This window comes from Tripterygium wilfordii, chromosome 7, assembly GCF_013401445.1.
Source record: "Tripterygium wilfordii isolate XIE 37 chromosome 7, ASM1340144v1, whole genome shotgun sequence".
Classification (NCBI taxonomy): Eukaryota; Viridiplantae; Streptophyta; class Magnoliopsida; order Celastrales; family Celastraceae; genus Tripterygium; species Tripterygium wilfordii.
Window position 1 is genome coordinate 726,501 of NC_052238.1, and position 25,104 is coordinate 751,604.

At 38.1% G+C, this 25,104-nt stretch overlaps 4 protein-coding genes, 2 long non-coding RNA genes and 2 other non-coding genes across 16 annotated transcripts; 4 read left to right on the plus strand and 4 right to left on the minus strand.

Moving 5' to 3' along the window:
- The first annotated feature begins 1,458 nt into the window (after window positions 1-1,458).
- On the plus strand, window positions 1,459-5,887 carry LOC120003127. 8 transcript variants are annotated; one of them, XR_005469275.1, is made up of 6 exons: window positions 1,459-2,439; window positions 2,550-2,735; window positions 2,827-2,895; window positions 3,013-4,697; window positions 4,828-4,932; window positions 5,006-5,887. It is a non-coding gene; the product is annotated as an uncharacterized LOC120003127 (long non-coding RNA). The 8 variants fall into 8 exon arrangements; XR_005469276.1 differs by having other exon boundaries at window positions 1,486-2,439; window positions 3,013-3,139; window positions 3,228-3,327; window positions 4,564-5,887; XR_005469270.1 differs by having other exon boundaries at window positions 1,460-2,439; window positions 3,013-4,932.
- A 3,500-nt stretch (window positions 5,888-9,387) lies between these two features.
- On the minus strand, window positions 9,388-10,239 carry LOC120001493 (ran-binding protein 1 homolog c-like). The gene is made up of 2 exons (XM_038849852.1): window positions 10,009-10,239; window positions 9,388-9,925 (listed from the first exon to the last, which is right to left on the minus strand). The coding sequence occupies exons 1-2, from the start codon at window positions 10,056-10,058 to the stop codon at window positions 9,697-9,699; spliced, it is 279 nt and encodes a 92-aa protein (XP_038705780.1). The 5' UTR covers window positions 10,059-10,239; the 3' UTR covers window positions 9,388-9,696.
- A 2,197-nt stretch (window positions 10,240-12,436) lies between these two features.
- LOC120003188 lies at window positions 12,437-12,579 on the minus strand. The gene has a single exon (XR_005469308.1). It is a non-coding gene; the product is annotated as a small nucleolar RNA snoR136 (small nucleolar RNA).
- A 57-nt stretch (window positions 12,580-12,636) lies between these two features.
- On the minus strand, window positions 12,637-12,716 carry LOC120003156. Its single transcript, XR_005469288.1, has one exon. It is a non-coding gene; the product is annotated as a small nucleolar RNA SNORD25 (small nucleolar RNA).
- An 846-nt stretch (window positions 12,717-13,562) lies between these two features.
- LOC120002867 (UDP-glucose iridoid glucosyltransferase-like) lies at window positions 13,563-15,466 on the minus strand. Of its 2 annotated transcripts, none has more exons than XM_038851720.1 (2): window positions 14,838-15,466; window positions 13,563-14,735 (listed from the first exon to the last, which is right to left on the minus strand). In XM_038851720.1, exons 1-2 carry the CDS (start codon window positions 15,316-15,318, stop codon window positions 13,882-13,884), a joined length of 1,335 nt encoding a protein of 444 aa, XP_038707648.1. In that variant the 5' UTR covers window positions 15,319-15,466; the 3' UTR covers window positions 13,563-13,881. The 2 variants fall into 2 exon arrangements, with proteins under 2 accessions (XP_038707648.1, XP_038707647.1); XM_038851719.1 differs by having other exon boundaries at window positions 13,563-14,756.
- Window positions 15,467-17,199: 1,733 nt separating this feature from the next.
- On the plus strand, window positions 17,200-17,950 carry LOC120002870. Its single transcript, XR_005469196.1, has 2 exons — window positions 17,200-17,268; window positions 17,592-17,950. It is a non-coding gene; the product is annotated as an uncharacterized LOC120002870 (long non-coding RNA).
- A 2,955-nt stretch (window positions 17,951-20,905) lies between these two features.
- LOC120002869 (copper transporter 6-like) lies at window positions 20,906-21,566 on the plus strand. Its single transcript, XM_038851722.1, has one exon. The coding sequence runs from the start codon at window positions 21,000-21,002 to the stop codon at window positions 21,462-21,464; it is 465 nt and encodes a 154-aa protein (XP_038707650.1). The 5' UTR covers window positions 20,906-20,999; the 3' UTR covers window positions 21,465-21,566.
- A 1,492-nt stretch (window positions 21,567-23,058) lies between these two features.
- On the plus strand, window positions 23,059-24,006 carry LOC120002868 (copper transporter 6-like). The gene has a single exon (XM_038851721.1). It carries the CDS (start codon window positions 23,393-23,395, stop codon window positions 23,873-23,875), a length of 483 nt encoding a protein of 160 aa, XP_038707649.1. The 5' UTR covers window positions 23,059-23,392; the 3' UTR covers window positions 23,876-24,006.
- The last annotated feature ends 1,098 nt before the right edge of the window (window positions 24,007-25,104 follow it).

A 25,104-nucleotide genomic window follows, 5' to 3' on the forward strand; every position in this document is an offset into this window, starting at 1 on the left:
CTCCATTTTCAGAGATTTCACATCTATAATGACGCTTCTTTCTCAATCTTGAGTGATACTATACTGATTTTCTGGAAAATGGTTAGCATATTATATACCCAAAGCTTTTTTCAATTAATGGATACTTTGGTGATATTATCTGAAATTTGTGCACCGAAAACCTTTGTTCGTTTTCAAATCATGTTTATATGTCTTGATTTTTGAAAATTTTGGTTAATTTCTGGTGCATTTGCTAGTTAGGGTTAGTTGAAATCTGTTAGGGCTTTTGATACAATACTGATATTTTTGTTCATTTGAAGTTTTCATGTGGTTAATTTTCATGTATTTTCCTTCAACATTTTTGAATTTTGGTTTGACTAATGTTGTTTCTGGTGCAGAAGCTACTTTTTTTTTGAAATTTTGGTAAACTGATACTATAGTGAAACTTTTGTAATTGCAGCAAATGATTGATACTATAGTGATACTAAATGTGTATTTCATTAAATTGATATCAACAATCAATTTGTGGGAATGTAAGTGGTTGAGGGATTTTTGATTTGTTTACTGGTGAATTTTAGTGCAGATATGACATTTTTCTTTGGTATTCCGTTGAACTGATACAATAGTGATACTTTAAACAGAGGATCCAATTTAGTATTCAATTTATATATTTTCCTCATAAAATGATAATACAAATGTTGGAATGCAAATTTGATTGCATTACATGTCTTCATGGTTCAATGGTATCATTTTAGTGGATTTTTTGTGTTGGTGATACTATAGTGATACATCTCTGCACCTGTAAATGTTTTCCAGAAATAGTAAGAGAGGTAACGAAGAAAAGAAAATCAAGAAAGGAGAAATAATTAGGAAGAGTAAGTATGCATACTGGTTCAATTTGTTTCATTTTAGTGGATTTTTGGTATTGGTGATACTATAGTGATACATCTATGCAACTGTAAATATTTTTCCAGAATGGGCAAGAGAGGTACAAACCAGACATAGCAAAGAAGGAGAGAAGAGAGAACGAAGCACAATCCAAATTAAGCAATAAAGCATAGTCAAGATCTGTAAAAAACGGAGACAAGAACAACTTGATGTAGTCTAGATCTAGAAACGAAGAAGAAGGGGATGAAGAGAGGAGAAGCTCGGCCAAAAACGAAGAAGAAGGCAACGAAGAACAATTCATATCGAGAACCAGAAGAAGAAGAAGAAGGAGGAGGAGGAGGAGGAGGAGGAGTAGGAGAAGACGAAGGAGGAGGAGGAGGAGGAGAGAAAGAAGGAGATAGCTTTTAGTAGAGAAGAAGAAGAATGAGGGTATTGAAGGTATAAACCAAAAAATATTTTAAGTTAGATGATCAAATTACCCTTAAATTGTACTTTTTTACAATTTTAAAAAAACTTATGATCTTTTTACAATTAAGTTGTTCAAAATGCTCTTAGTACCAATTGTCTGTTTTTTTTTTCCTTGGAAGACTCTGGACTCCATTTTGACGTAGATTCATGGGGCATTGGGCTTTTTTAATAATAAAATGGGCCTATTCGGTTTATGGCCCAATTAACCAGTTTTTAGATTGGGCTTTTTAAAAACCAGAAGGTCATATTCGGTTCGATGGCCGCATAAACTAGTTTTTGCATGTGCTCCCACTCCCAGGGATACTGTTGTTCTCTACTTCTTTAGTTGAGCGGTGTACTCAATGTGCTTGTTGTTCTTTGACCTTTTTTCCTTGAGAGTCTTCATGTTTGTCAAGGTTGGCGTTCTTTAGAGCTGCGGATTTTTTTTTTCCCCTTTTGTGTGGATATTTCAAATACATTTTTCTTGGAGTATTGCAGTTAGGCTCGGAATTTACCAATCTCCAATAGGTCTCTTGGAGATGTGTTGGACAGATTGGTTATGTGGTACGTAGTTTGGGTCAGTGTGAGTGGTGTCTTTCAAATAGACTGCAGTTAAGAATTGAGAGCCTTGAAAATATTTCAGAACGAACAAATTTGTGAATAATGATTGGCCTCGCATCTTTTAATTTCTCATTCAGTTAATCCATTTATTTTGCATTTATACTTTTATCGACCAGCTGGAGTAGTTTAAAGAAAATTAGGCAATTTTCTACGGTCAGTCGATCTACTGGACTATTTCGTCATTGTGTGACATGCGGTAGTCGGTTTCAAAAGTTTATCATCTCCACGTGGCAAACTAAAGGATGGGCTGGAGACCAAGCACCGCTATGCTATGGGCGGGAGACCGAAAGCAGAATCTGGAATTGTCAGTTAACTAATCTTTCATTTTTGCCCTAGCGAGACAAATCCTTCTCCCTATCGCGTTCTCCCTCTCTCGAAAGGGCTGCGAAGCTTCAATGGCGTGTCTTCTCAATGGAGTGATCCGCGAGGATTGATCTCTAGGCAGTCGTTCGATACCCCTCTTTATAGAGTTCATTCCCTGTTCTCTCTTACTTGATCTACGAGGTTTGATGATGAATTCCTTTTGGATATCTAATGTTATGCATGAGTTTATTTCGATTTCTCAGTTAAATATTCCAATCTCGTACATCTGAAGTTAAATCCGGAATTGTCAGGAAACTAATCTTTCGTTTTTGCCCTAGCGAGACACATCCTTCTCTCTCTTTCGCATTCTCCCTCTCCCGAAAGGCGAAGCATCAATGACGTCTAGGTACCTGGTAGTGTCTCTTCTGTTCAAGTCTCAATGGAGCCGTCTACGGGAACTGATCTCTAGGCAGTCGTTCGATACTCCTCTTTATAGAGTACGCTCCATGTTCTCTCTTACTTGATCTACGAGGTTTTATTTTGTTTTGGATATCTAATGATATGCTTGAGTTTATTTCGATTTCTCAGTTAAATATTCAAAATCTCCGTGTCCGTACCTGCATCCTCTCCTTACACTCGACGATGATCTCTCAAAAGGTACGATAATTATGTCTTTTTGTGTATTAATCGAGTTCGTATGATAGTTGACTTCTTTTTGCGATAATGTGAAATTGAAGCTTGTTGAGACGTGTTCTTTTCCTGAGAATTTTGTAGTGGTAGTTTCGCACAAGATCAGGTGAAAGATCGAGGAGTTGGACAAGGTTTCGGACGTGGAGAGCAGTGCCGTCACTGTTGATGGTGTGCCTATTTTCTCATATCTCTCTATGTAATTGCTAACAAGGTATGTATTTCACGGAATATTGCTGGTATAATCTGAGTTTGACATTTGTTTTTGGTGTTATTTACTGAATTTTGTGCTGTGATGCTAGATTGGTATAGAACAAAGCAAAGTATCCAACACTGCATCTGTTAAAGGAGATGGTGGATATCATTCATGGTCTAGTTGCAAAGATTGAGGATAACCTCATGGTGATGATTGTTTCACTTTTTTTTGTCCTTTTAAAATTAACTCCTATTCTCCTAGGGAAGAGATAAAACTGTTGCTTAAGTTAAATAGAGGTTTGCTTGGATGTGTTGGATATTGTATGACATTGAACTAGTGATGTGTGACTGAAAATTTCCCATGTGTACAATGTGATATGAGAATGTATACAGTTTGGCATGTGTGAACTACATAATGAGTCCATGACATGTGGGGTTTGGCAAACTGCTAATGGATTTTTTTGTTGTTCTTAATTATTATTTTTTGAATAAATGTTCTTAGACATATTAATTTCCTTAACTTCTTCAATTATCACTTGTTACTTGACAATCGTGTGCTCCGATTTTGTGTTGATATTCATCAGTTTGTTGCTGTGATTGACTGAACCTTTCTGTTTCCTATTACCATTTGCCTTAGGACTCTCAGATTTCTAGTCTGGAGATTATTAACATAAATGATATATATCTATGCATCTTTCATTGGTAATTTGTGCCATGTTTGATTTCCAAGTATCTGAATAGTACAATGTCCACAGTCAGCTAAATGCTAGAAACAGAAAGCGTATTGGAAAGTAAAAATTTTGAATTATGTTTTAAAGCTTATACAACAATTTTATATTTTATTCAAATACCGTAGTGTGACTTATATAATTGTTGACTGCAGCTTCACCGTCGGTGATTTTTCCAATTTGGTGAAATGGAAGATATAATTATATCAGTAAATAAATACAGTGTTGATGTTGATTACTATCCTGCTTCATGATTAATCCTATCTTATATGTTAATGTTTGTACGAATGAGTGCTATGTTGATAATTCTTAATCTTAATTCTTTTTGATTGATGGAGTGCTCTTTCAAGTTCACAATTCCTTTAAGAATTCATATAAGGATAATGAATATGCACTTTCTACTGTAACACTATGTTGTCTGAGTTGTGAACAATTTTCAGAACAAGTGCGCATGAAAGGGTTTTCATTTGAGTAAATCAAATGGCATGCTTGTGCTTTTCATTTACATATAACTATATAAGTCATCATCAAAACCTTTCACCCAAATAGTTTGTGGCTGTTTTCCAAATCGTTTGGGGTTCTTTGATATGTGAGTTTTCCTGGACATGAAATATTGATGTTTAAAACAATTTTTAAACTTTTAAATTTTACCTCGTTTTTCATTCAGTATTAAAACTCGGATGTACCTCCTATGGTAATTGTTCTGTTCTATCAGATATTAACATGTCGATCAGATTGGGTATTTCGAATATATTCTGAAAGCACAAGAAAAGAGGAAGGAAGAGTTGCAAAAGTTGATGCATGATGAAGAAAGTTTGGAAAGCTTGCATCTGCAATGGTGCTATGCCAGTTATGGGGAGATAATGTCCTTTTGTGTTTCTTATATATTTTTTCCAAATAGTTCCATGATTGTTTTTCCTTGCTATGTTAGTTTCACTCGTTGCTTACAAATGGATGATATTATTGCTCTTTCTAACAGAGACAATCATCTTTTGAGACATTTTAGAGCTGATTTACAAGAATATTATCCCCAGACCAAAGGACCATTGCACCAAACCCTTTCAACTTGGTGTCGCTTTTGCTGGTGAGTTATGTAGCGCTGTTGTTTTTTATGCAATTGTTTCTCATCCCACTGAAAATCTTCTCTTTTTCCTTAGCAATGCCAAAGGAGCAACCTTCGGTGATTTAAGTGCTCTTTGATTTCTGAGTGTGTACTGGAAATCTGCAAGTCCATTTTTATTCTAGATATCTGATTGCTTTCCTCGATTTTTAAGTACTCTTTGAGTTCTGAGTGTGCACTGGAAATCCATGAGTCCATTTCTATTCTAGATATCTGATTGCTTTCCGTTTGTTTAATCTGCGAAGAAGCTAGGTTTTTGTGGGACTGTATATTCTTTTCCACATTTTTGTGGATTTCTATTGTGCGTGATTTCAGCCTAGTCACTGGTGGTGTTTACTCCTGCTGCCCCTTTTGCTGCCAGTAATCTGGCAAAGGTTTAACACTCTAAATGATCAAGGGAATTTAGTTTTGTTCCTTTATGTGGGCCTTTAAACTTTCATAGGATAATGTTGAAGTTGCTTCAATGACCTATCAAGGTAATGAGGCTCATCTGTCCTGCAATTGGAGCTTATTTTGGGTCATATTGGGTGATTTTAGTGTGCAAAATGGTTTGCTTTGGATTCTTCCTGTGATGGAAACTTTACTAGTGAGATCATGTACCTTAATTTCATTTCTGATCCTCGGATCATGATATTGCCTCCAAGGAATAGTGCCCACAGGAAAAATAATGCCGTGAGGCCAGAATCCATTTTGTTCTTTCTTATGCGGTGATGGTAAAGGTGTTTTGTTTTGGCATGAATATTTTGTCCTGCTTACATTATCCTTTCATCAGTTATCATTTCCTGTATGTTCATTATCCATTCTTTCTTTCCAACTTTCAAGTGGCTTTTTCTGGTTGCATTGTTCATTATCCCTTCTTTATTTTCATTATATTTCATACATAAGTAATAATCAAATCCACAACTGCAATTTCTTTTGATAGTCTGTGTGATGATTCTGGATGGTGTTAGAATATTTGTTTTTTATGTAAGGATTATTATTATATTCAACCAACAATGCAGGATATTCGTAAATTTAACGTGTTTTTTTTTTATGAACTAATTCAACTTCTTGTTACCGGAATCTTATTTAGCCTTTTATCAACAGGGATTCTTCCAACTCAAACGAACAAGCTTGGACCAACTTAAACTAAGAACGCCCAATTTTGGGCCGAACCCTTTCTTGCAAAAGCCCAATTAAAATTAAGTAGCACAAAAACAATGGGCCCAATTTTGGGCCGAAACCCCATCATAGAATATGCCGAATTTAAACTAAGACGACCAACTAAATGTGCCCAGTTTTGGATCGAACCCCATTAATTTGGATTAGGCCCAGGAAGCCCGACTAGAATTAGCCCCATCACATGGGCCGAGATTTGGGCCGAAAGCTGTCAACATGAAATAGGACCAACTAAAACTAAGAAGCCCAACAAGAATGGGCCCAGTTTTGGGCCAAAACCCAAAAACATGGAATAGGCCCAACTTAAACTAAGAAGCCCAATGGAATGGGCCTAGTTTTGGGCCAAAATGCATCAACATGAAAAGGCCCAACCAAAACTTGACGCCCAACAAGGATGGACCGAGTTTGGGCGGAGAACCATCAACATGAAATAGGCCCAACTTAAATTAAGAAGCCCAACAAGATGGGCCAGGTTTTACGCAAAACCCATTAACATAAAATGGGCCCAATCTAAACTAAGAAGCCCAACAAGAATGGGCCTGGTTTTGGGCCGAAACACTGTAACGATGGAATAGGCCCAATATAATAAAAGAAGCACAACAAGAACGGGCCCGGCTTTGTGCCGAATCCTTATTAAGATTCATTGAGCCCAACTTAATTACAGAAGCCCAACAATAATGGGACCTGTTTTGGGCCAAAACTATCAACATTGATTAGGCCCAACTAAATCAAAGAAGCCCAACAAGAATAGGCCCCATTTTAGACCAAAACACCATCAACATAGCATACTAAGCTTAGGCCCAACTTAAACTAAGAAGCCCAACTCTGGGGAGAAACCCCATCAATATCAATTAGGCCCAACTTAATCAAGAAGCCCAACAAGAATGGGCAAAAAAACTGGGCCAAAATCCTTACGGAATTACTGAATTATAGGCTAACGCCCAACATAAATTAAAAAGCCCAACAAGAATAGAACCCTACTATCCCAGGCCATAGAAGCCCAATAATAATAGACCCATTTAAACTAAACTAGAAAAGTACAGTGAAGCAAAAGAAGACTGGGACTGCGGCGCGCCCAAAGATATTTCAGGCTTGTCTCCAGCAAGCAAACTTCGTCTGCCTCAGACCACGCCCTAACCCATCATTAATCTTAAGCATTAATCTAAGTGGCCGCAAGCAAACTTCTGAATACAATAGAACTTGCTAGGAGCCTTGGACTTCTCTCCCACTTTAACATGCTGCCCAGACCTAACTACGCAATTAAAAACTTGTGTGTAAGGCCTAGATAAATAAACTCCCAAGTACCCAAACCATAAAATCACAACCCTCCACATGAAAACACAAGCAAATATTAATAAAATGTTTAGAGACTCAAAGTTAAGGATGCATAGACCCCTACCATCCCAGCTCAAAGATTCACTAGCGCAAAGGAATGAAGAATGTGAAGGTACTTGTCTGAGCAGGCCACATTACCAATCCTTTCAAATCGCAGGCTAGTCATTTTTGACTGGCTGAGTCTCGTATCTTTGTCATCCTAGGTGCAACACTCTTAGTTTCCTTCTCCTCACTAGCAGCAGCAGTTGCCTCCTTGCCCTTTTTTACCTCATTTTTCTTTTCCTCCAACACCAAATTTATCATAAACCCAGCAGTAGCATCCTTATTTTCTAATTTTTTACCTCATTTGAAATGTTTTGCAATCTAATTTTCTAATGAGACCAAATATCAACATTCCATGTAAGAGACAAACGCTTCTGAAAATACCACCACTAAAAAAAAGTATAAAGCATTAACAAGTTCAAACACATTCACTTAGAGAAGCAAATTGACATAAAAGCCAAAAGCACTCACATCGTTAGAAACAAGTCCTTTCACAAAATAGTATCACATCAAGTGTGTATCTATCATTGTGATAATACTCAAGCAGTCAAGCTCCAAAAGCCTCTAATTAATCCTTAAATGAATCACCTGGATTTTATTAACCATAACCAACTTCATTCAGATCATGGCTAACCCTAATATAAAAGATATCCGCCATCACATCCAAAAATCTAACCTAGTTCTTCCACTAAAGATAGATTAAATACCAATCAGAAACTATTTAAAACAACATTTTCCAAGAAAACTATAAATATAGGTTACCAAAAAGTTGACTTCATATTCCGAAGGTTTTGAAGTTGATTTATTTTCCACAATAATATTTTCTTTTTCATCAACAGAAACAAAGCAGAGTCTTCCACCTTCAAGATAATCAGAACCAAATTTTCATAACAAAACTGGCCCACTAGAGTTGTGCTCACATCAATAAGATTTAAGAGTTATCTGACTTAGCAATCACTAGTTGTTTTTGTTTTCTAGAAAATCACAAAGTTCTGAGAACTTTGTTTTCAAAAAAAAAATCCACTCATCAATTAATTTCATAAAATACCGACAAACATATGCTTTCGAGACTGTTAAACATCATCCATAAGCAATATATTTAAATTTCAGTAGTTACTACCTGAACCATGTAGAAATATACAAATGGCAGGGACTAAAAATGCTTAAAGTCCTTCATTTATGATCATATATATTCAGTCTCACATCGATTAATACAGCACAATAAAACAAAATAAAAAGGTCACCACATTTCCGTGAAAGACAAATTAACATAATATAATCAATCATCGTACAATCCTGTGAAAATATGCTCTTTCTCCCACTATATGCAAAAGGACATGCTTATGTTCAATTTTCTGTAGACAATTAACCTCTGTAATCACTTATTCATCATTCGCCTTCTCACTGAAACTTACAATGTAATTATCAAAGTGTATATCTTACCACCTAACCTAAAACAAGATATATGAGAAGGTGACACTCAAATCTCTGTCCTGGATACAAATCTCCATTATATTCCAAAGAATTGTTCACACCAGGTTACCACAACAGTTTCATGAGCAACTGGGGTACTCAATAACTCTCAAGATTTTCAAGAAACATTAGAAATCCTGAAATCATGAGTTCAGTAATTCACCACGTGTAAGGACTCATATCACTGATCCAAGCAATAACAAAAACTATATTGGTATAGATGCTGCTGACCTACCAATTTATTAAATAACACACATCTTATGTCGATATCTTACACAAATCAAAATGCTCAACTTCATAGCATTTAAGACCTTGATAGGTATACCGTAAATACTGCGTACAACTGCACCAACATCAAAATCATGCAAATGCAAAATGATTGGAATGCAAAACAACACACACATAAGAAGATAAGAACAACAAAATTAAAATGTCAGACTAAAATGGAGTGCACAAAGGGAAACACCAATTCGAGGCATATGCCAATTAGCGACAACCTAGATCAACTGATATACAACCTTATCAGGACAACCTTATCATTGCCGTCACAAAACAACACACGAAAAAGTGACAAAAAGGTAAACGTATGCTCACTCTGAATAGATCCGAATAGCTCTTTCTTCAAATCAGCATCGGAGAAATCAGTTGCATGCCAAACACGACTTCTCGTGACCAGCGTGTTCTTGCACGCACGGTCATGCTAGGTAAAACTGCAAAAAACTAAAGATATTGACCAGACTGAAAGAATACTAAAGCAGAAAGTAGATCGATTATAAGTGAGACGAGAAGTAAGGGATCGAGATGATTGGCACAGATCTTGAGAGTCTTCGATTGGCGCATAACGAGGCGGACCTTTCCGGTCTCTCCTTGCGTTACAAACTTAACAGTGCTAGCGCCTTTCTCCTTCCACAGGTTCCCATCCTTATCAAATCTATACAACTTTGCTATCCTGCAACATCAAACCAGATCATAAATAAAACCCTACGTTACCAACAGATAAACGAAATTAAAGAAAAAAATAAGGGAAGTAACCAGGCAATGCATATCGAGAATAGGATCTTCATCCTCGGCGGCAGGGGCATCTTCCTCCTCTGTGATCGGGTCTGTGCTTGCCATCGCTACAGTCGCCGCTGCCGCTAGTTCTAGCTATAGAGAGAGATTCTGTTTATTCGTGCTAATCAACAAGTCGGTTATTGGATTTGAGACTACGTTACAGACTTACAGGGCCGAAGTGAGAGAGGGTCGCGTGAGAGGTTTACGTACAATTGAAATGGCCTTCTTATTTTTATTTTTTTAAAATAATCGTAAAGATTTCTGGGCCAACCGGACACAAGGCTTTCCTAGTTTTCTGAACGAGAACTGAAATATCTACCATTGCTTTTCTTTTTTTATTATCTTTCTTTTCCTTTTGGGTTTCCATCATTTTTCAATCATTACTACCTTTGGTGAATGGTTTCAGCACATCATATCATGTGACAAAAGCTCTCGTTTAATTTTTAGATTTCAAACATTAATTCCAATAGATTTTTTATAGTATTTATTCAATGCCCTAAGCCCCTAACACACTAGATATAACATTTTGGGTCATTCCCATTTATCAACTTAAAACTCTTCTTTTTGAAAAGAAACTGAATGTATCCAAAAAAAAAAAAAATTCACCTCTTCCATGTTCCAACAATCGGCTTCTATACTACATATAGAAATACTTTTTAATTAATGTTTTACAAATCAGAGATTGCTGATGACTGGTCGAACCTCCCTTGCCAGAAACTTAACCAAATACTGCCACCGTACGATCAAGTTATCCGCGTATTTTTATTCTACTAATTCCATAACTTTATACTCTCCTTCATCCATACTGTTCACAGTTGAAAGCAATCCAAGTACTCCCATAACCACTCGTCCGATCATTGTCAAAAACGAGTGTTTCATAATACAAACTGTTAATACAGGACGCATTTTTGTTTAAGCGACAAAAAACTTATTTATCCTCAGCTTCAAAACAATCAAATACCATCCCTAGCCTTTCACCATGAAATTAAGAAATTCATTGTTTCATGTGATGACAGAATCACCATGGGATGATCAAATAAACAACTGAAAAACGGTGTATAACCAAATAAACAGCATTAAAAATAAGCACAAAGTTGGCAACCAATCAACAAAGAATGAACTACATAATCGTTTCAGCAATGAATGACAGTATAAAAAACTTGCCATGCGAGATAATTTCTAAAGACACAACCTTAAATAAAATTTAAAAACCGAGTGCAAAAAAATAAGGATCAACTTGGCCCGCAATGAAGTCACTCTACTCAATTATTTCTTGCTGAACAAAGCTTTTCTTCTGCAAACATAGTGATCACAGAGGATCAATTTTTCTTTGGTAACCTCAGAACATACACAAACGATAAGCCTCAAATTGGAATGATTATCGACTTTCTACAGTGAGAAAGTTGTAAGATAAGACTTGCAATCTTCCTTCCAGCAGGAAGAACATAATAAATGAAATAATTTCATAACACGCATTGATTAAAAAAAGTGTGGTACAAAACGAGACTTATATAACCTTTAACTTACAATGTTCTCAAGAGTATAGATGAATTTACAAACACAAAGTGAATGCAATCAAACTTTTAAAAAAAAAATTATAATTGGTTGGTATAGTTGTGTCGTTCATGCCTCTACTACATCAACTAGTGCCGTAAAAGCACTTGCAAGCAAGACCCAGAAAAGTTATCATAAAGAAAATTCTGTAAATTTCATGGACCTATGCAAGATTGTGATAACAATAAAGCGAATAAATGCAATGCAAAATTAACATTTTGAGTCAAATTTCAGAATGGTTTACGTGTTCATGGTCCTAGTGTTATGTGTTCATGGTCCTAGAAAAAGTACTCGACTACTCGCCCCTCTATTACAAGTGCCATAAAAGACAAGCGCTGAGCATAAGGAAAATTAAGTGAAATGCTATGTATTTAATATGTATATTTTCTTCAAATAATAAATTTTTTAAAATTACAGAAAAAATAATTGATATGGTCCCACAATTCAAAGTGAATTTACTTGGAAGAACCATAATCGCAGGCACTTAGTCATATTCATAATATATGAAGGAAAGAAGATAAATGAATGCGTATTTCACTATTTCTAACTGATTGAAATGTCCATCCAGGGCTCAAATATCATCATTTCAATGAAAATTTAGAAACGCCTTCCCTTGGGGATTACTAGATTAACTTCTCCAACATCATGATATTACAGTATTGGATAGCGAGAAACACGTTACCAATCCATGACCATTTAAATAGTGAAACACGTCTGCTTACCAACAATGTAGAATCAGGAGAAACATAAACACGCTCGCTGCTACACTACACAACATTTAGCAATATTTAAAATTATTGCAGTGAAAGAGTTTAGTCAAGTACATACAAATCAGACGACCATGTGACTGATGAAATGTAGCTCCCCAACGTCCAAATGCAACACTAGCAACCGCACCGGATAGCGAGGGGAACAGAATTTGTAGGCTTCACATTTTATATTAACTAGCACACATGAACAGAGTGCAAAGCTAATGAACCGTAGGAGGGAAGCCAAGACAATAACATCAAAATTAAACAAAAATCGATCTAGTAGTAGTATAATGAACAAAACTCAGTCTCAGTCCCTTAGATGTTCTTAATGAGTTGCGATCATTTCCGCAAATCATTACAGGTCTGTTAGGCTCATCACCATTCATCAATAGACTGCGACTATAACCAATTTTTCATACATCTTGCTAGAAAGACAGTACTAAATATAGTTGCCCCAGTGTTCTCCCGGAGCTATGAGTAATTGAACTCAAGGAGTGATGAAATGGAACAACACAATCTGTATTGCTTCAAGGGAACGAGTCAATTGGGAACGAAAGTCCTCATTGACCAGATTGCGAAGCGCACACAATTCGAGTAGCAAACTGAAAACGAAAAAGGAGACGGCATTTTATGCGAGCAGAAATAAGAATTCACAAATCTCAAGTCGAATTCAAAGGCCGGCGAAGGAAGAGAACTAGCCGCCGCCGACCTAGGGTTTTCGAAGGCAAGCAAAGTGAACAGATGGACTCAATTTATAATAAAACCAAGTAGGAAAGTTCGACGGTTGATATGCGTGGGTCTGTGGATTAGCGGCTGAGATTGGACAGTTTAGTATTCCCTAAACTCTAATTTTACTATTTCCGAAATCACTCAGATATCCTAAAAGCCTAAAACATGGGCCGGTGATTCCTAAACTTCATCTCATGGGGTGGAAAAAAAAATCAGTTTCATTTCGTGTTTACGAAATATTTATATGTTTGAATCCTAACTCAGATTGAATTTCAGACATACTTAATTGATCATACCCGGATTGATTTAAATTCAAACAAGTAAATCGTTCAATAACCTAATTCGGATTAGGGTTCTATATTTGGAGTGATAGTATATGCAAAAAAGCTGCGGAGATAAAATAAAGAAATAAGATACAAGATTTAATGAGATTTGACACAACTTGCCAACAAGCTTGGACGAAGGACAACAAATTTCAAAGAATGAAACACAAGAGAATAAACCCTAATCCGTTTTGGATTCCAAATCAAAAACTAATACAATTCTGATTGTAAAATTAAAAAAACGTCCAACACGTGAGGGCGATCTAATATGACATTATTCCCAGGCCTTCCTCAAGTGCCAACTCGAGGAAGCCCAACCTATCACATATAAAAACACACTTAAACCCTGATCCAACACGACATATTTCTTTGCTTTTACTCTTGAATTTTTTTGCTCCAGTTCTAGGCCTGCCTTGCAAAAGTGCTTAATACAAGTGTCTCACAAAACTGGCCGGCACAGCGTTGAACAGAGCGGGGAATGGCCACAAAACTTGTTAAAAGGAGCTTATAAGTTTGACAAAGTCTTCTAAATGATTGTTGGACGAACCTCCATTCCTAACACATTGTTCAACTTCCTCCTTCAATTCCCGTGCTCTATGTCTCATCTCTTCTCCTTCTTCATCCACCATTAATCTTCTTATGGTTCTTTCCACCTCATGACTTTCGAGATTATTTTCCAAATGTAGGCCTGTTTTCCACACTTGACTCACATACCTAGCATTCACTCTTTGATCTCCAAAGGATGGCTTGCATATCATTGGAACCCCTTCGGATATAGTCTCAATAGTAGAGTTCCAGCCGCAATGGCTCCAAAACCCTCCCACCGCATCGTGTGCCAACACTTCCTTCTGTGGAACCCATTTCACAATGTAACCTCTTTCAGCAATGGATTCTACAAAACCCCGAGGCAAGAATTCAATCCATTTTGAACCATTAACTATACCAGGCCTTATAACCCACAAGAAAGGTTGCTTGCTGTTGGCAAGGCCCCAAGCCATTTCTGTTAGTTCTGAGATGTCCATCAAAGCTAAACTCCCCAAACTTACATACAATACTGAATTACGGGTTTGCTTGTCAAGCCATGTAATGCAGCTTGTGTCCTCTTCTAGTAGACTACTGGAGGAAGTAGGTGCAAATTTGTGCATAGGGCCTATAGGAAAGATTGGAACTTGGAAATGCTGCTTGAGCTGCATCAGTAGTGATTTCTCAAGGCATTCTGTGGTATTCCAAATGACAGCCGAAGATTTTCTGACATTGCTCACGTGGGATATCAGTTGAAAAAAAATTTCTGGTGTCCCTAATATGGATATTGGTAGATCTTTGAATCTGAGATGTTGAAGATCAGGAACTGGGTCCAGCAACATGGAATCTATAACAAAAGTAACTTAAAAAAAAAAAAAACAGAGAAAAGCCTTAGAGACTATGCGATTCTATATTTTAGAGAATTCACCTTGCAAAGGGAGATAGCCTTCTGCCTTGAGATTCTGCAGGGTAAGGCGAGAAACAAAAGTGGCAGCTGTAGTCGTGCGCAAGATAATGGTCGGAATCCTCAGATGACTAGCCACCGACTCAGAGAAGTACATGAGTTCGTCATAAACAACGCAGGAGATCTCCCCATGTTGGTCCTGTTGTTCAATCAACTGAACCAAACATTCCTGGAAAGGTGTTTGACAATTGAAATTCAAAGCCAATATGATGCCCAATATGTCCCCTGAAGATTTTTGGTTCACAGACAAGTTGTCCGGAATGGAATGGAAGACGAATTCAGGGTTGTTAGAGGGGTCAGGGGAGTTGAATTTGGCGTGGATAATTGTGATAGAGAAGCCCCTGGAGTGAAGGATGGTGCCTAACTGAAGCATCGGATTTATGTGTCCTTGATATGGGAAAGGGACTAGGATTACCCCGCGACGCCTCTGCTCTTGCCCTGCCATCTTCTCTCTGTATGACTAGTAATGAACTTGGTTTGAACCAGACCTTCAATCAGAATATGATTGTGTTCCGACAAGAAAATCACAATGAAATTGATTGCTTGTTTGTTAGCTACCGAGACCAATATCTATGTTGAAGTGACTTTGTATGTGTTCTGTGTGGTGCTTAATCACGATCATGAACCTTCTAACTTTTTTGTTGGTTTTTTTTTTTTAATCTTAAAAAGGCAACTATTAAATTGTATTTTATTTGAATAAGGGTGATGACACATTTTTTTGGGTGCAATGTATGTGCAGCTGTGAGTGCAGTGCTGGCAGTTTCTTTGAGGAACAAAACAAGTGACAAGTAGCTGTCTTCATGTAGGTTATATTGATAAAACAAAATGCATCATCTCCCCTGCTTTTGTTGTTTCTTCATCACATGATATCCTTGCCCCGAAAGATTCTCAAATTGCATCCCATACTGATTAAACAAGGTAGATAATATTTTTATTTTGTTGGTCATGATACAGACAACTGAGAGCAGGCCTATGCAACCTGTTAACGAGTAGAGAAATTGAGGTACGCAGTGCAGAGGATCAAGGTCTTTTAAAGCGAAGCAAGTAGGAGCTGTACAAGTATCCAAACTGAAAAGGTTATTACGAGTACAGGATACATAGAATAGACTGAAAAAGTGATCTCTGTTCTTGAGCAACTTTCTCTGAAAGTCTTTACGCTTCTTGTTTTCTTTACATGGTATCGGAGCCATCTCGCGATCGCTCAATCATTTGATTTTCTTCCGTTTTCTTCTAATGTCTACTCCTTTTGAAGTCGCTGGTGGAGCCACCATGGTAACCACTGTTGGAACCACACATCCAAATCCCTTTGATGATCCTTTCAATCTTACTGCAGCCGACTATGCAGTCAATAAGCTTATTTCTCTTCCCCTCACGGGTGAGGATAATTTTCATACTTGGAGTCGGACCATGATCACCGCTCTTGAAGCTCGTAACAAGCAAGGTTTTGTTGATGGTGCTTTGATAGCGATTTCTGAAACGGACTCCCGTTTTGCTTCATGGAAACGTTGTAATAGCCTTGTAGTGACTTGGTTATTGAACTGCATTTCTAAAGAAATTGCAGGAAGTTTGTCCAGCTCATCCACGGCTCGTGAGCTCTGGTTGGATCTGAAAGCTAGATATGCGGCCTCCAATGATACTCGAATCTATGAAATTCGCCAGGCCATGGGTAACACTCGTCAAGGCACTCTTAGTGTCACAGAATATTATACAAAGCAAAAGGTTCTCTGGGATGAACTATCATACTATACCAACATTCCTGTCTGTACTTGTGGCTCAAAATCTGCTCTTGAACAACATCAGCAAAAGGAGTATCTTATGTTGTTTTTAATGGGCTTAAATGATTCTTTCTCTGTCATACGTAGTCAAATCTTATCCATGGAACCACTTCCTGGAATCAACAAAGCTTTCTCTATGATACAGCATCAGGAGAGGCAACAGATGATTACACAAAAGGGATCATCTTCTCCTGTTCCTTTTGGTGTATCACTTGATTCCTCAGCAATGGCCGTCAGAGCTATCCCCCTTACTGAATCTGGAAAGGCAGGATCTTTTTCTTCATCAAGCCGCCGTGAAACTTTGTCCTGCAATTATTGTCATAAACAAGGACACACTATTGATAAGTGTTACAAGCTTAATGGTTATCCGCCTGGTCAACCAAAAAGGCAACAACGTTCTGGGGGCAATAATAGAAATGATCGCAGTCACTATGCCAATTTGGCTTCTGCAACAGATGCTTCTCCATCTCCTTTGTTGATGAGTCCAGAGCTATGCAATCAGCTCATGGATTTTCTCAAGCTAAATTCTCAAACTGTTTCACCTAATGAAGGTTCTTCAACTTTTTCAAGTCCAGGTAGTCATACACATCCCAATATCTCCTCTGTGTCTGCAGTGGCAGGTAATATTTTTCACTCAAATACATCCGTTTTTGATTCCACTTCCTCAATTTCTTGGTTGATTGATAGTGGGGCCAGTGACCACATTGTTTGTTCACTTATCTTTTTAAATCATCCTCAACCTCTCATTGATTCCTTTGTTACTTTACCAAATGGTGAGCGACATGTGGTCACACATGAAGGTTCTGTTTTCCTACCTGGTGACATTGTTCTTCACAAAGTACTTTGTGTTCCTACTTTCAAACTTAATCTAATTTCTGTCAGCAAATTAACTGCCACTCCTAGGCTTGAATTGAAATTTAATTCCACTACTTGTACCTTGCAGGACTCGGGCACATTGAAGAGGATTGGAATGGGGAGCATGCATAAAGGACTCTATTTTTTACGCACTTCCTCTCCACAAATCAATTCTGCCGTGGCTTCTTCAACTGTCTCCCAACGTTCCATGCTTTGGCATCAAAGATTAGGGCATCCTTCCCTTTCTGCCACTACCCTGTTACCTTCCCCTCAATGTCAAGTTTTTGATTTTTGTTCGGTGTGTCCTTTAGCCAAGATGAAACGAAAACCCTTTGGGGTTAGTGTAACTAAATCTGTATCCCCTTTTGATCTTGTTCATGTTGACATATGGGGTCCTCATTCTACTACTTCTATAGATGGTTATAAATATTTTTTGACTATTGTTGATGATTATAGTAGAGCAACATGGGTCCATTTGCTCTCTTCCAAAGGTGAAACCCGATCATTCCTTGTCCAGTTTTATCACTATGTTGAAACACACTTTCATTGCAAAATCAAAACCATACGTTCAGATAATGGGGCTGAATTCAAGATGACTGATTTTTTCTCTAGTAAAGGTATCCTTCATCAAACCACCTGTGTCTATACGCCACAACAAAATGGGGTTGTTGAGCGTAAACATCAGCATATCTTAAATACAGCCCGTGCCGTTCGTTTTCATGCACATTTGCCTGAAATTTTTTGGAGTTATTGTGTTCTTACGGCTGTGCATCTTATCAACCGTCTTCCTTCACGTCAGTTGGATAAGTATAGTCCTTACCAAATACTTTTCAATAAACCTCCTCAATATGATGATCTTCGAGTCTTCGGTTGTCTTTGTTACGCCTCTATTCATTCCCATGCTCGTACCAAATTTCAAGCACGTGCTCGTGCTTCCTTATTCCTTGGTTATCCTTTTGGTACTAAAGGCTATCGTTTGTTTGATCTTGAATCCCATGAAATTTTTTTCTCTCGTGATGTTACTTTCCATGAAACCATTTTTCCTTTTCAATCCTCTACTCCTTCCCTCACTTCCTCTACTGAATCTTCTGTACCTCTTTTTTCTCCTACTAACCTCCCTTCCCTTTTCTTACCTTATCCTCCTCTTTCTTCTTCTCTTCCTACTGATTCTTCACCACCCTCCCACTCTTCAGTTCCTCCCGAGAATCCTGCTCCCTCTTCTTTTTCTCCTTCCCCTCCTGTACGACAGTCTTCGCGCTTACGGCAGCCTCCTTCATATCTTCAGGACTATCACTGTAACCAAGCCTCATGCATGCCTCCATTTCAGCCTGTTCATGCTGCTGAGTCATCCTTGCCCTATCCTATTGGTAAGCATCTTCATTATCATAATTTCTCTTCCCCTCATGCTTCTTATTTATGTGCTCTTTCTATTCATCGTGAACCTTCTAACTTTAGTGAAGCAGTTGGTGTTTTAGCTTGGCGTCAAGCCATGGATTTGGAAATGCAGGCTTTGCAGGACAATCACACATGGGATTTAATGCCACTTCCGCATGGCCGTCGCGCCATTGGTTCTAAATGGGTCTACAAGACCAAATTCCATGCGGATGGCACTGTTGAACGCCATAAAGCTCGACTTGTTGCCCAGGGTTTTAATCAAAAACCTGGTTTTGATTACACTGAGACATTCTCCCCTGTTGTAAAAATGGTCACTGTACGAGTTTTTTTGGCATTGGCATCTATGTGCAATTGGCATTTACATCAGCTTGATGTTCACAATGCTTTTCTCAATGGCGATTTAAATGAGGAAGTCTACATGAAGCAACCTCCTGGTTACCTATCTTCACAGCCGGATCTTGTATGCAAGTTACGACGTTCTCTTTATGGCCTCAAGCAGGCTTCTCGCCAGTGGAATGAAAAATTTTGTGCAGTTCTTGTTGCTTATGGGTTTCGGCAGTCCAAGTCAGATTATTCCTTGTTCACCCTCAAGCGAGGCGCTGATTTTGTTGCTCTTCTTCTTTACGTTGACGACATGGTTCTTGGAGGCACTAGCAACACCCTCATCCAGTCTGTTAAAGATCATCTCCACTCTTGTTTCAAGATCAAAGACTTGGGCTCATTAAAATACTTTCTTGGTCTTGAAATCACTCGCTCTAATTCAGGTCTGATGGTCACTCAGCGTAAATATGCCCTGGATTTACTTCATGATTCAAATTTCCTAGATGCCAAGCCCCTCGCATCACCCACTGAACTCAATACTCATCTCTCCATTCAATCGGGTACTCTCCTGCCTGATGCTGGTCTTTATCGCCGCCTTATTGGTCGTTTGACTTATCTTACTTTAACCCGCCCAGATGTGAGCTACGCTGTTCATCATTTAAGTCAATTTTTACATGCTCCCACTGATCAACATTTGAACGCTGCCTATCGTGTTCTGCGTTACATCAAGAGCTGTCCAGGTCAAGGCATTTTCTTTCCTTCAACACACTCTTCTGCCTTGCGTGCCTACTGTGACACAGATTGGAGTTCTACTATCCGTGCTTATTGTGACTCTGATTGGGCCTCTTGTCGGGACTCTCGTCGTTCTGTCACTGGTTTTTGCATCATGCTAGGTGACTCTCTGGTTTCCTGGAAATCTAAAAAGCAGTCTACAGTTTCACGTTCCTCCGCTGAAGCCGAGTATCGTGCCATGGCCAATACTTGTAGTGAACTTCTTTGGCTGTCTGCTCTTCTTCGAGACTTCAATGTGGTTCATTCTCATCCTATTTCATTATACTGCGACTCACAAGCTGCTGTTCATATTGCTAATAATCCTGTATTTCATGAACGCACCAAGCACATTGAAATCGATTGTCATTTCGTTCGTGAAAAGGTTCAGCTTGGTTTTCTTCGGCTTTTGCACATTGCCTCTACTGACCAGTCAAGTGATTTCTTGACCAAGCCTATTCCCGTCCATCAACTTCATCACCTGTTGCGCAAGTTGAACGTTGTTGATCCCCATCGTTCACCTTGTGGGGGGGTATTACGAGTACAGGATACATAGAATAGACTGAAAAAGTGATCTCTGTTCTTGAGCAACTTTCTCTGAAAGTCTTTACGCTTCTTGTTTTCTTTACAAAGGTCGACACTATATGCCGTCTGATCCTCACGAAATGTAAATAATAGTATTTTTGAAAATAAAGGCCAAGACATATGGGCTTCGACATGGGCTTTTATCTGGTATCGACATGGGCTTTTATCTGGTATCCAATGGGCTTTTGGCAGCCCCCTAGGCTTTCTCATCTACACACGGGAGTTTTTAGTATTTTGAATTGTGGTAATCTGTTACTGTTTTGTATATTGGCGACTCCTTAAATTGTGCAGTTGTACTGCATTTTACTTGAGTAGTGTAAAACGTACGATCAGTCTCCCTAACGACGCCGCAACTGGCTCCTTTACAAACAACCTTCCTCAATTGTTACCACCACGCCAACACAGCTATAGGGAGAGAGAGGGAGACATGGATGGAATGCATGATCAAGGCATGGGTGCGGCACCACCGATGGGTCATTTCATGCCTCATCGGCGGCACATGATGATGCACATGACCTTCTTTTGGGGAAAGAATGCAGAGGTACTGTTCGATAGATGGCCTGGACACAGTTCTGGCAAGTACTGGCTGTCCTTGGTAATGGTCTTTGTTTTGGCTTTAGTTGTTGAATGGCTCTCTCACACCAACTCAATCAAGGCCGATACGAACAATGTCGTGACCGGGTTGGTCCAAACCGTGATGCATGCTTTGAGAGTTGGTGTTTCTCTGCTGGTGATGTTGGCGGTCATGTGTTTCAATGGTGGTGTATTTTTGGCTGCAGTGGCCGGTCATTCTATTGGGTTCTTTCTTTTCGAGAGTAGAGCATTCAAGAAATCAAGCGCTACTAGCCCTGACAAAACTTCTCATTCTGATCTTCCTCCGATGACTTGTTGATCAACGTATAATTTCGTCTCTTTTCCTAGGGTTAATTTAATAAACTTTTCACTTGTTATTCATGCTTAATCTTTTTTGGTGATTCAATAGAACCTTTTTTTTTTTTTCACAAATGATTCAATAAGACTTGTCAAAAAAAATATTATCCTGTTGATTTCAAAAAGGTTAGTCCTATAAAGTTGGGCCCTTACCCAACTCATCCCAAAAGGCCTTATTGAAGTGAGAGGAGGCGTGCTATTATATTCAGCATATGTTTCACATAACCAACTAATGTGAGATATATCTAACAGTCAATTTTGTGGTATTCGATCAGGGGTTCCGAAGAATGAGTTTATGTTCTATTTGAAAATATTTAGGATAAAAATAGTTGAGCTCTTCACTCAGTTTGGATTGGGATAGAAAAAATAACAGTCCTCCACTTCCTTACTTTTCAATATCAATTATTTTTTAAAAAATAAAAAAACAATAAATGACAAATAATAATAATTTTTAATGTAGTGATGTATTTTTTGTTGAATAAAAAATTAAATTAATCAAAGAAAATACATGTAACATGTTTTTTTTAAAGATCCAATAGTTAAATACATGATCCAAACATCAAAATCTTACATAATTTGTATTTTAATATTACAATCTCACTCAGTTCTGTGAGGTTCTCCCTCCTCACAAGGGTGAACATAATAATTAGAAAGCAAATGAGGTTTTTTCAAATCCAAAGGGCAGGATAACCTAATGTCAGGAGATGTGGTCCATTGGTGATTATGTAATAATGGCTCAATGACAATAAATAAGTGGCTGGCTCTCCGACAGCATTCCCAGTCATTTTCTCTCAAGGTTACAGTTATGGTTAGATACCAAACATGACCCTCCTGACCACTGTTTTGGTCTCTTTTCTTCTTTTGGTTAGTTTTGTATGTGCCTGACAAAAAAAAAAAAAAAAGTGGTGGCTGGCTCTATTGGACTTCTCAGCCTCAATTGATATAACCAAGAGAAGTCAGTGTGACCGAATTACCAGCTAAAAATATGCGCACCAAATTAAAAACCTCCATTAGGTTTGAAATAGTCTTCGTCCAGATATCTCGTTGAAGGGGCATCATATCACTCGCTGGATGGATTTTAAACTCTGCAAGTGAACCAATCACATTAGCGACATGAAAATCTTCGAATTCAAGTGCAAATGAACTGGAATTTTGAATTCGAAGTCTTTCTTTTTTCTCATGGACTTCTCGTGATTTCTGATTCAGTGAAGAACGAAGAGTTTTTTTTTTAAGTTTAAACACGATGTTAAAATATGAAGTCGGCTACAATTGTGTATTCTCCAATGGCAAGGACCATGACTGGATAGAGGGCATTTGATAGTAATTACTAATTACTGGCCTTTCATATTAGCTAGATTTATTCTATATACTTTTTCTATATTTTACATTTATTCTAGGTTTAATTGCACATATATACAATCAAGACGTACTCTCAGAATCTCGAGCATGACTTAGTGTGTATGTAACCTGTGAGCCTTTCAAAAAAAAAACTAAAGAGTCATTCAAATTTGAATTATTTTCGAATACTAGAAAGTAGAAACTTATTGACACATTAGTGGCAATGCAAGGATATTTAAGTATTTGCCTCTAGAATTGAGCAAAATTGATTTATTACAGTTGCATATGATGTAGAGACGACTCCAAACGTACAGATATATATATGTAGCAATCAATATGAATTAATTTCCAAATTTTGTATTCTGTACTGCAAAACTCACAAACGGTAAGTATAAGTCCTCACCTTAAAATAATTTACTTTCCCAATAATCTCTGACTGAAATGTCTTGCAGATTTTCCGATTTAACGACTTCTTACATAAGATAAACCCAATTCTCAACAACGCAAGTCCAAACCCAATTCTCAACAACCCCAGTTCCATTACTCTCCAAGATGAACGACGGAGGTCATATGGATAACATGGGTGGCATGGCACCACCACCACCGACCCCCATGAACGCCTCCGGTGCTGGGATGCACCCACACATGATGATGCACCACATGACCTTCTTCTGGGGCAACAACGCTGAGATTCTCTTCTCAGGCTGGCCCGGTACTCGGACGGGCATGTATGCACTAGCCTTGATATTCGTGTTTCTGCTGGCGTTTCTGGCCGAGTTGCTCTCTCAGTGGACTTTTATCAAACAGGATGTGGCCAGCGTTGCGGTGGGTCTTATTCAGACAGTTGCTCATGCGGTAAGGGTTAGTCTTGCTTATTTGGTGATGCTTGCTCTTATGTCTTTCAATGGTGGGGTGTTTATTGCGGCTGTGGCTGGACATACACTAGGATTCTTGGTTTTTGGGAGTGGTCTGTTCATAAGGCGGAAAACAGAGGTTCCCCTTCCGCCTTATGAAAACCTTCGGACTACCCATTAAATGATATGGTCACCAAATTAGAACCCTGAATTCTCCGTCTCTGCTCTTGACGTTGTAATTTTGTCTGGAAACTCGGCTAATTTATGCATATGGACAATAAAGGTAGAAATAATTTTCAATTCTCTGTGCTAGACTCTAGATGCTCGTAGATAAGATTTCTGTTTTCTTAATTGATTGATAGTTGTAGGCTGAAAGTTCGAAGAACCCGAATTAATGCGATTGTGAAGTTTGCTGCCCACCTTCGAATGAATTGCCAAGCAATTGGGCTAAAAAAAGTCAAAAAGTTTTTATGATGGTCACGTAGCCATCAATGCGGTACGTTTCTACGGCCTACTTCTCTTTAAAGAAGGCCACATGATGGGCCTAAACTAAATATTAAACCCATTGGAGCCGTGAACGCACCTTTTCGTTGATTATCGACAAAACAGGCTTGTTTATGCATTCATTTGGCCCATTGGATCCAATTTTATCATCGAAGCCCAGAGCCCATTGTTGAAAGTCCTAATGAATAAAATATTATTTTTCCTGATATTGTTCCGTCCCCCTTGTAAGATATTTGCAAAAGCTGGTTTTAATCAAACTTGTGATGTCTGTTTTAACACGTCTACTGGAAAGAGATTGAAAGGGAAACTGCGGGATCTTTGCATGTGGAAGCATGGAATCTGTGACGCAGTTAACCCAGAACTAAAATCTAGATCCAGCTGGGTTTCACCAAACAGCGACAAGTTTATAATTGTCTGTCCCAGCTGAAATGGGAGGACAGTGGACCCATCAAATATTACTTTTTAAAATTCGTATCCGCCAGGGTCTCCCACAAATGATATGGGCCTTTCGTCTGTTCATATTCTTACAAGGTAGAATGTGAATTTAAAAACAATCACAAATTCACAATTGTGTGCTTTTTTTTAGGGCAACAAAATACATTGAGATATGTGTTTTACTGGCGTGGTTAGACATTTTGATGATGTGTGTTTTACTGGCGTGGTTAGACATTTTGATGATGTGGTTGAGTCAATAAAATATATTGATACAATGGTATAAATTTGTTAGTTTTATTTTTGATATAATAGATGTGAGACCTAATATTGATTTTTGCATAATTGTGAGTGTCAATTAAGGTGACCCCAAATGAAACCAATAAATGGGCAAACCAAATATCATGCCCTCTTACTTGGGTCATTAAAAAAGAATGTTATTGTTGTAGCCCAAATTGATCCATGTCCCGATAA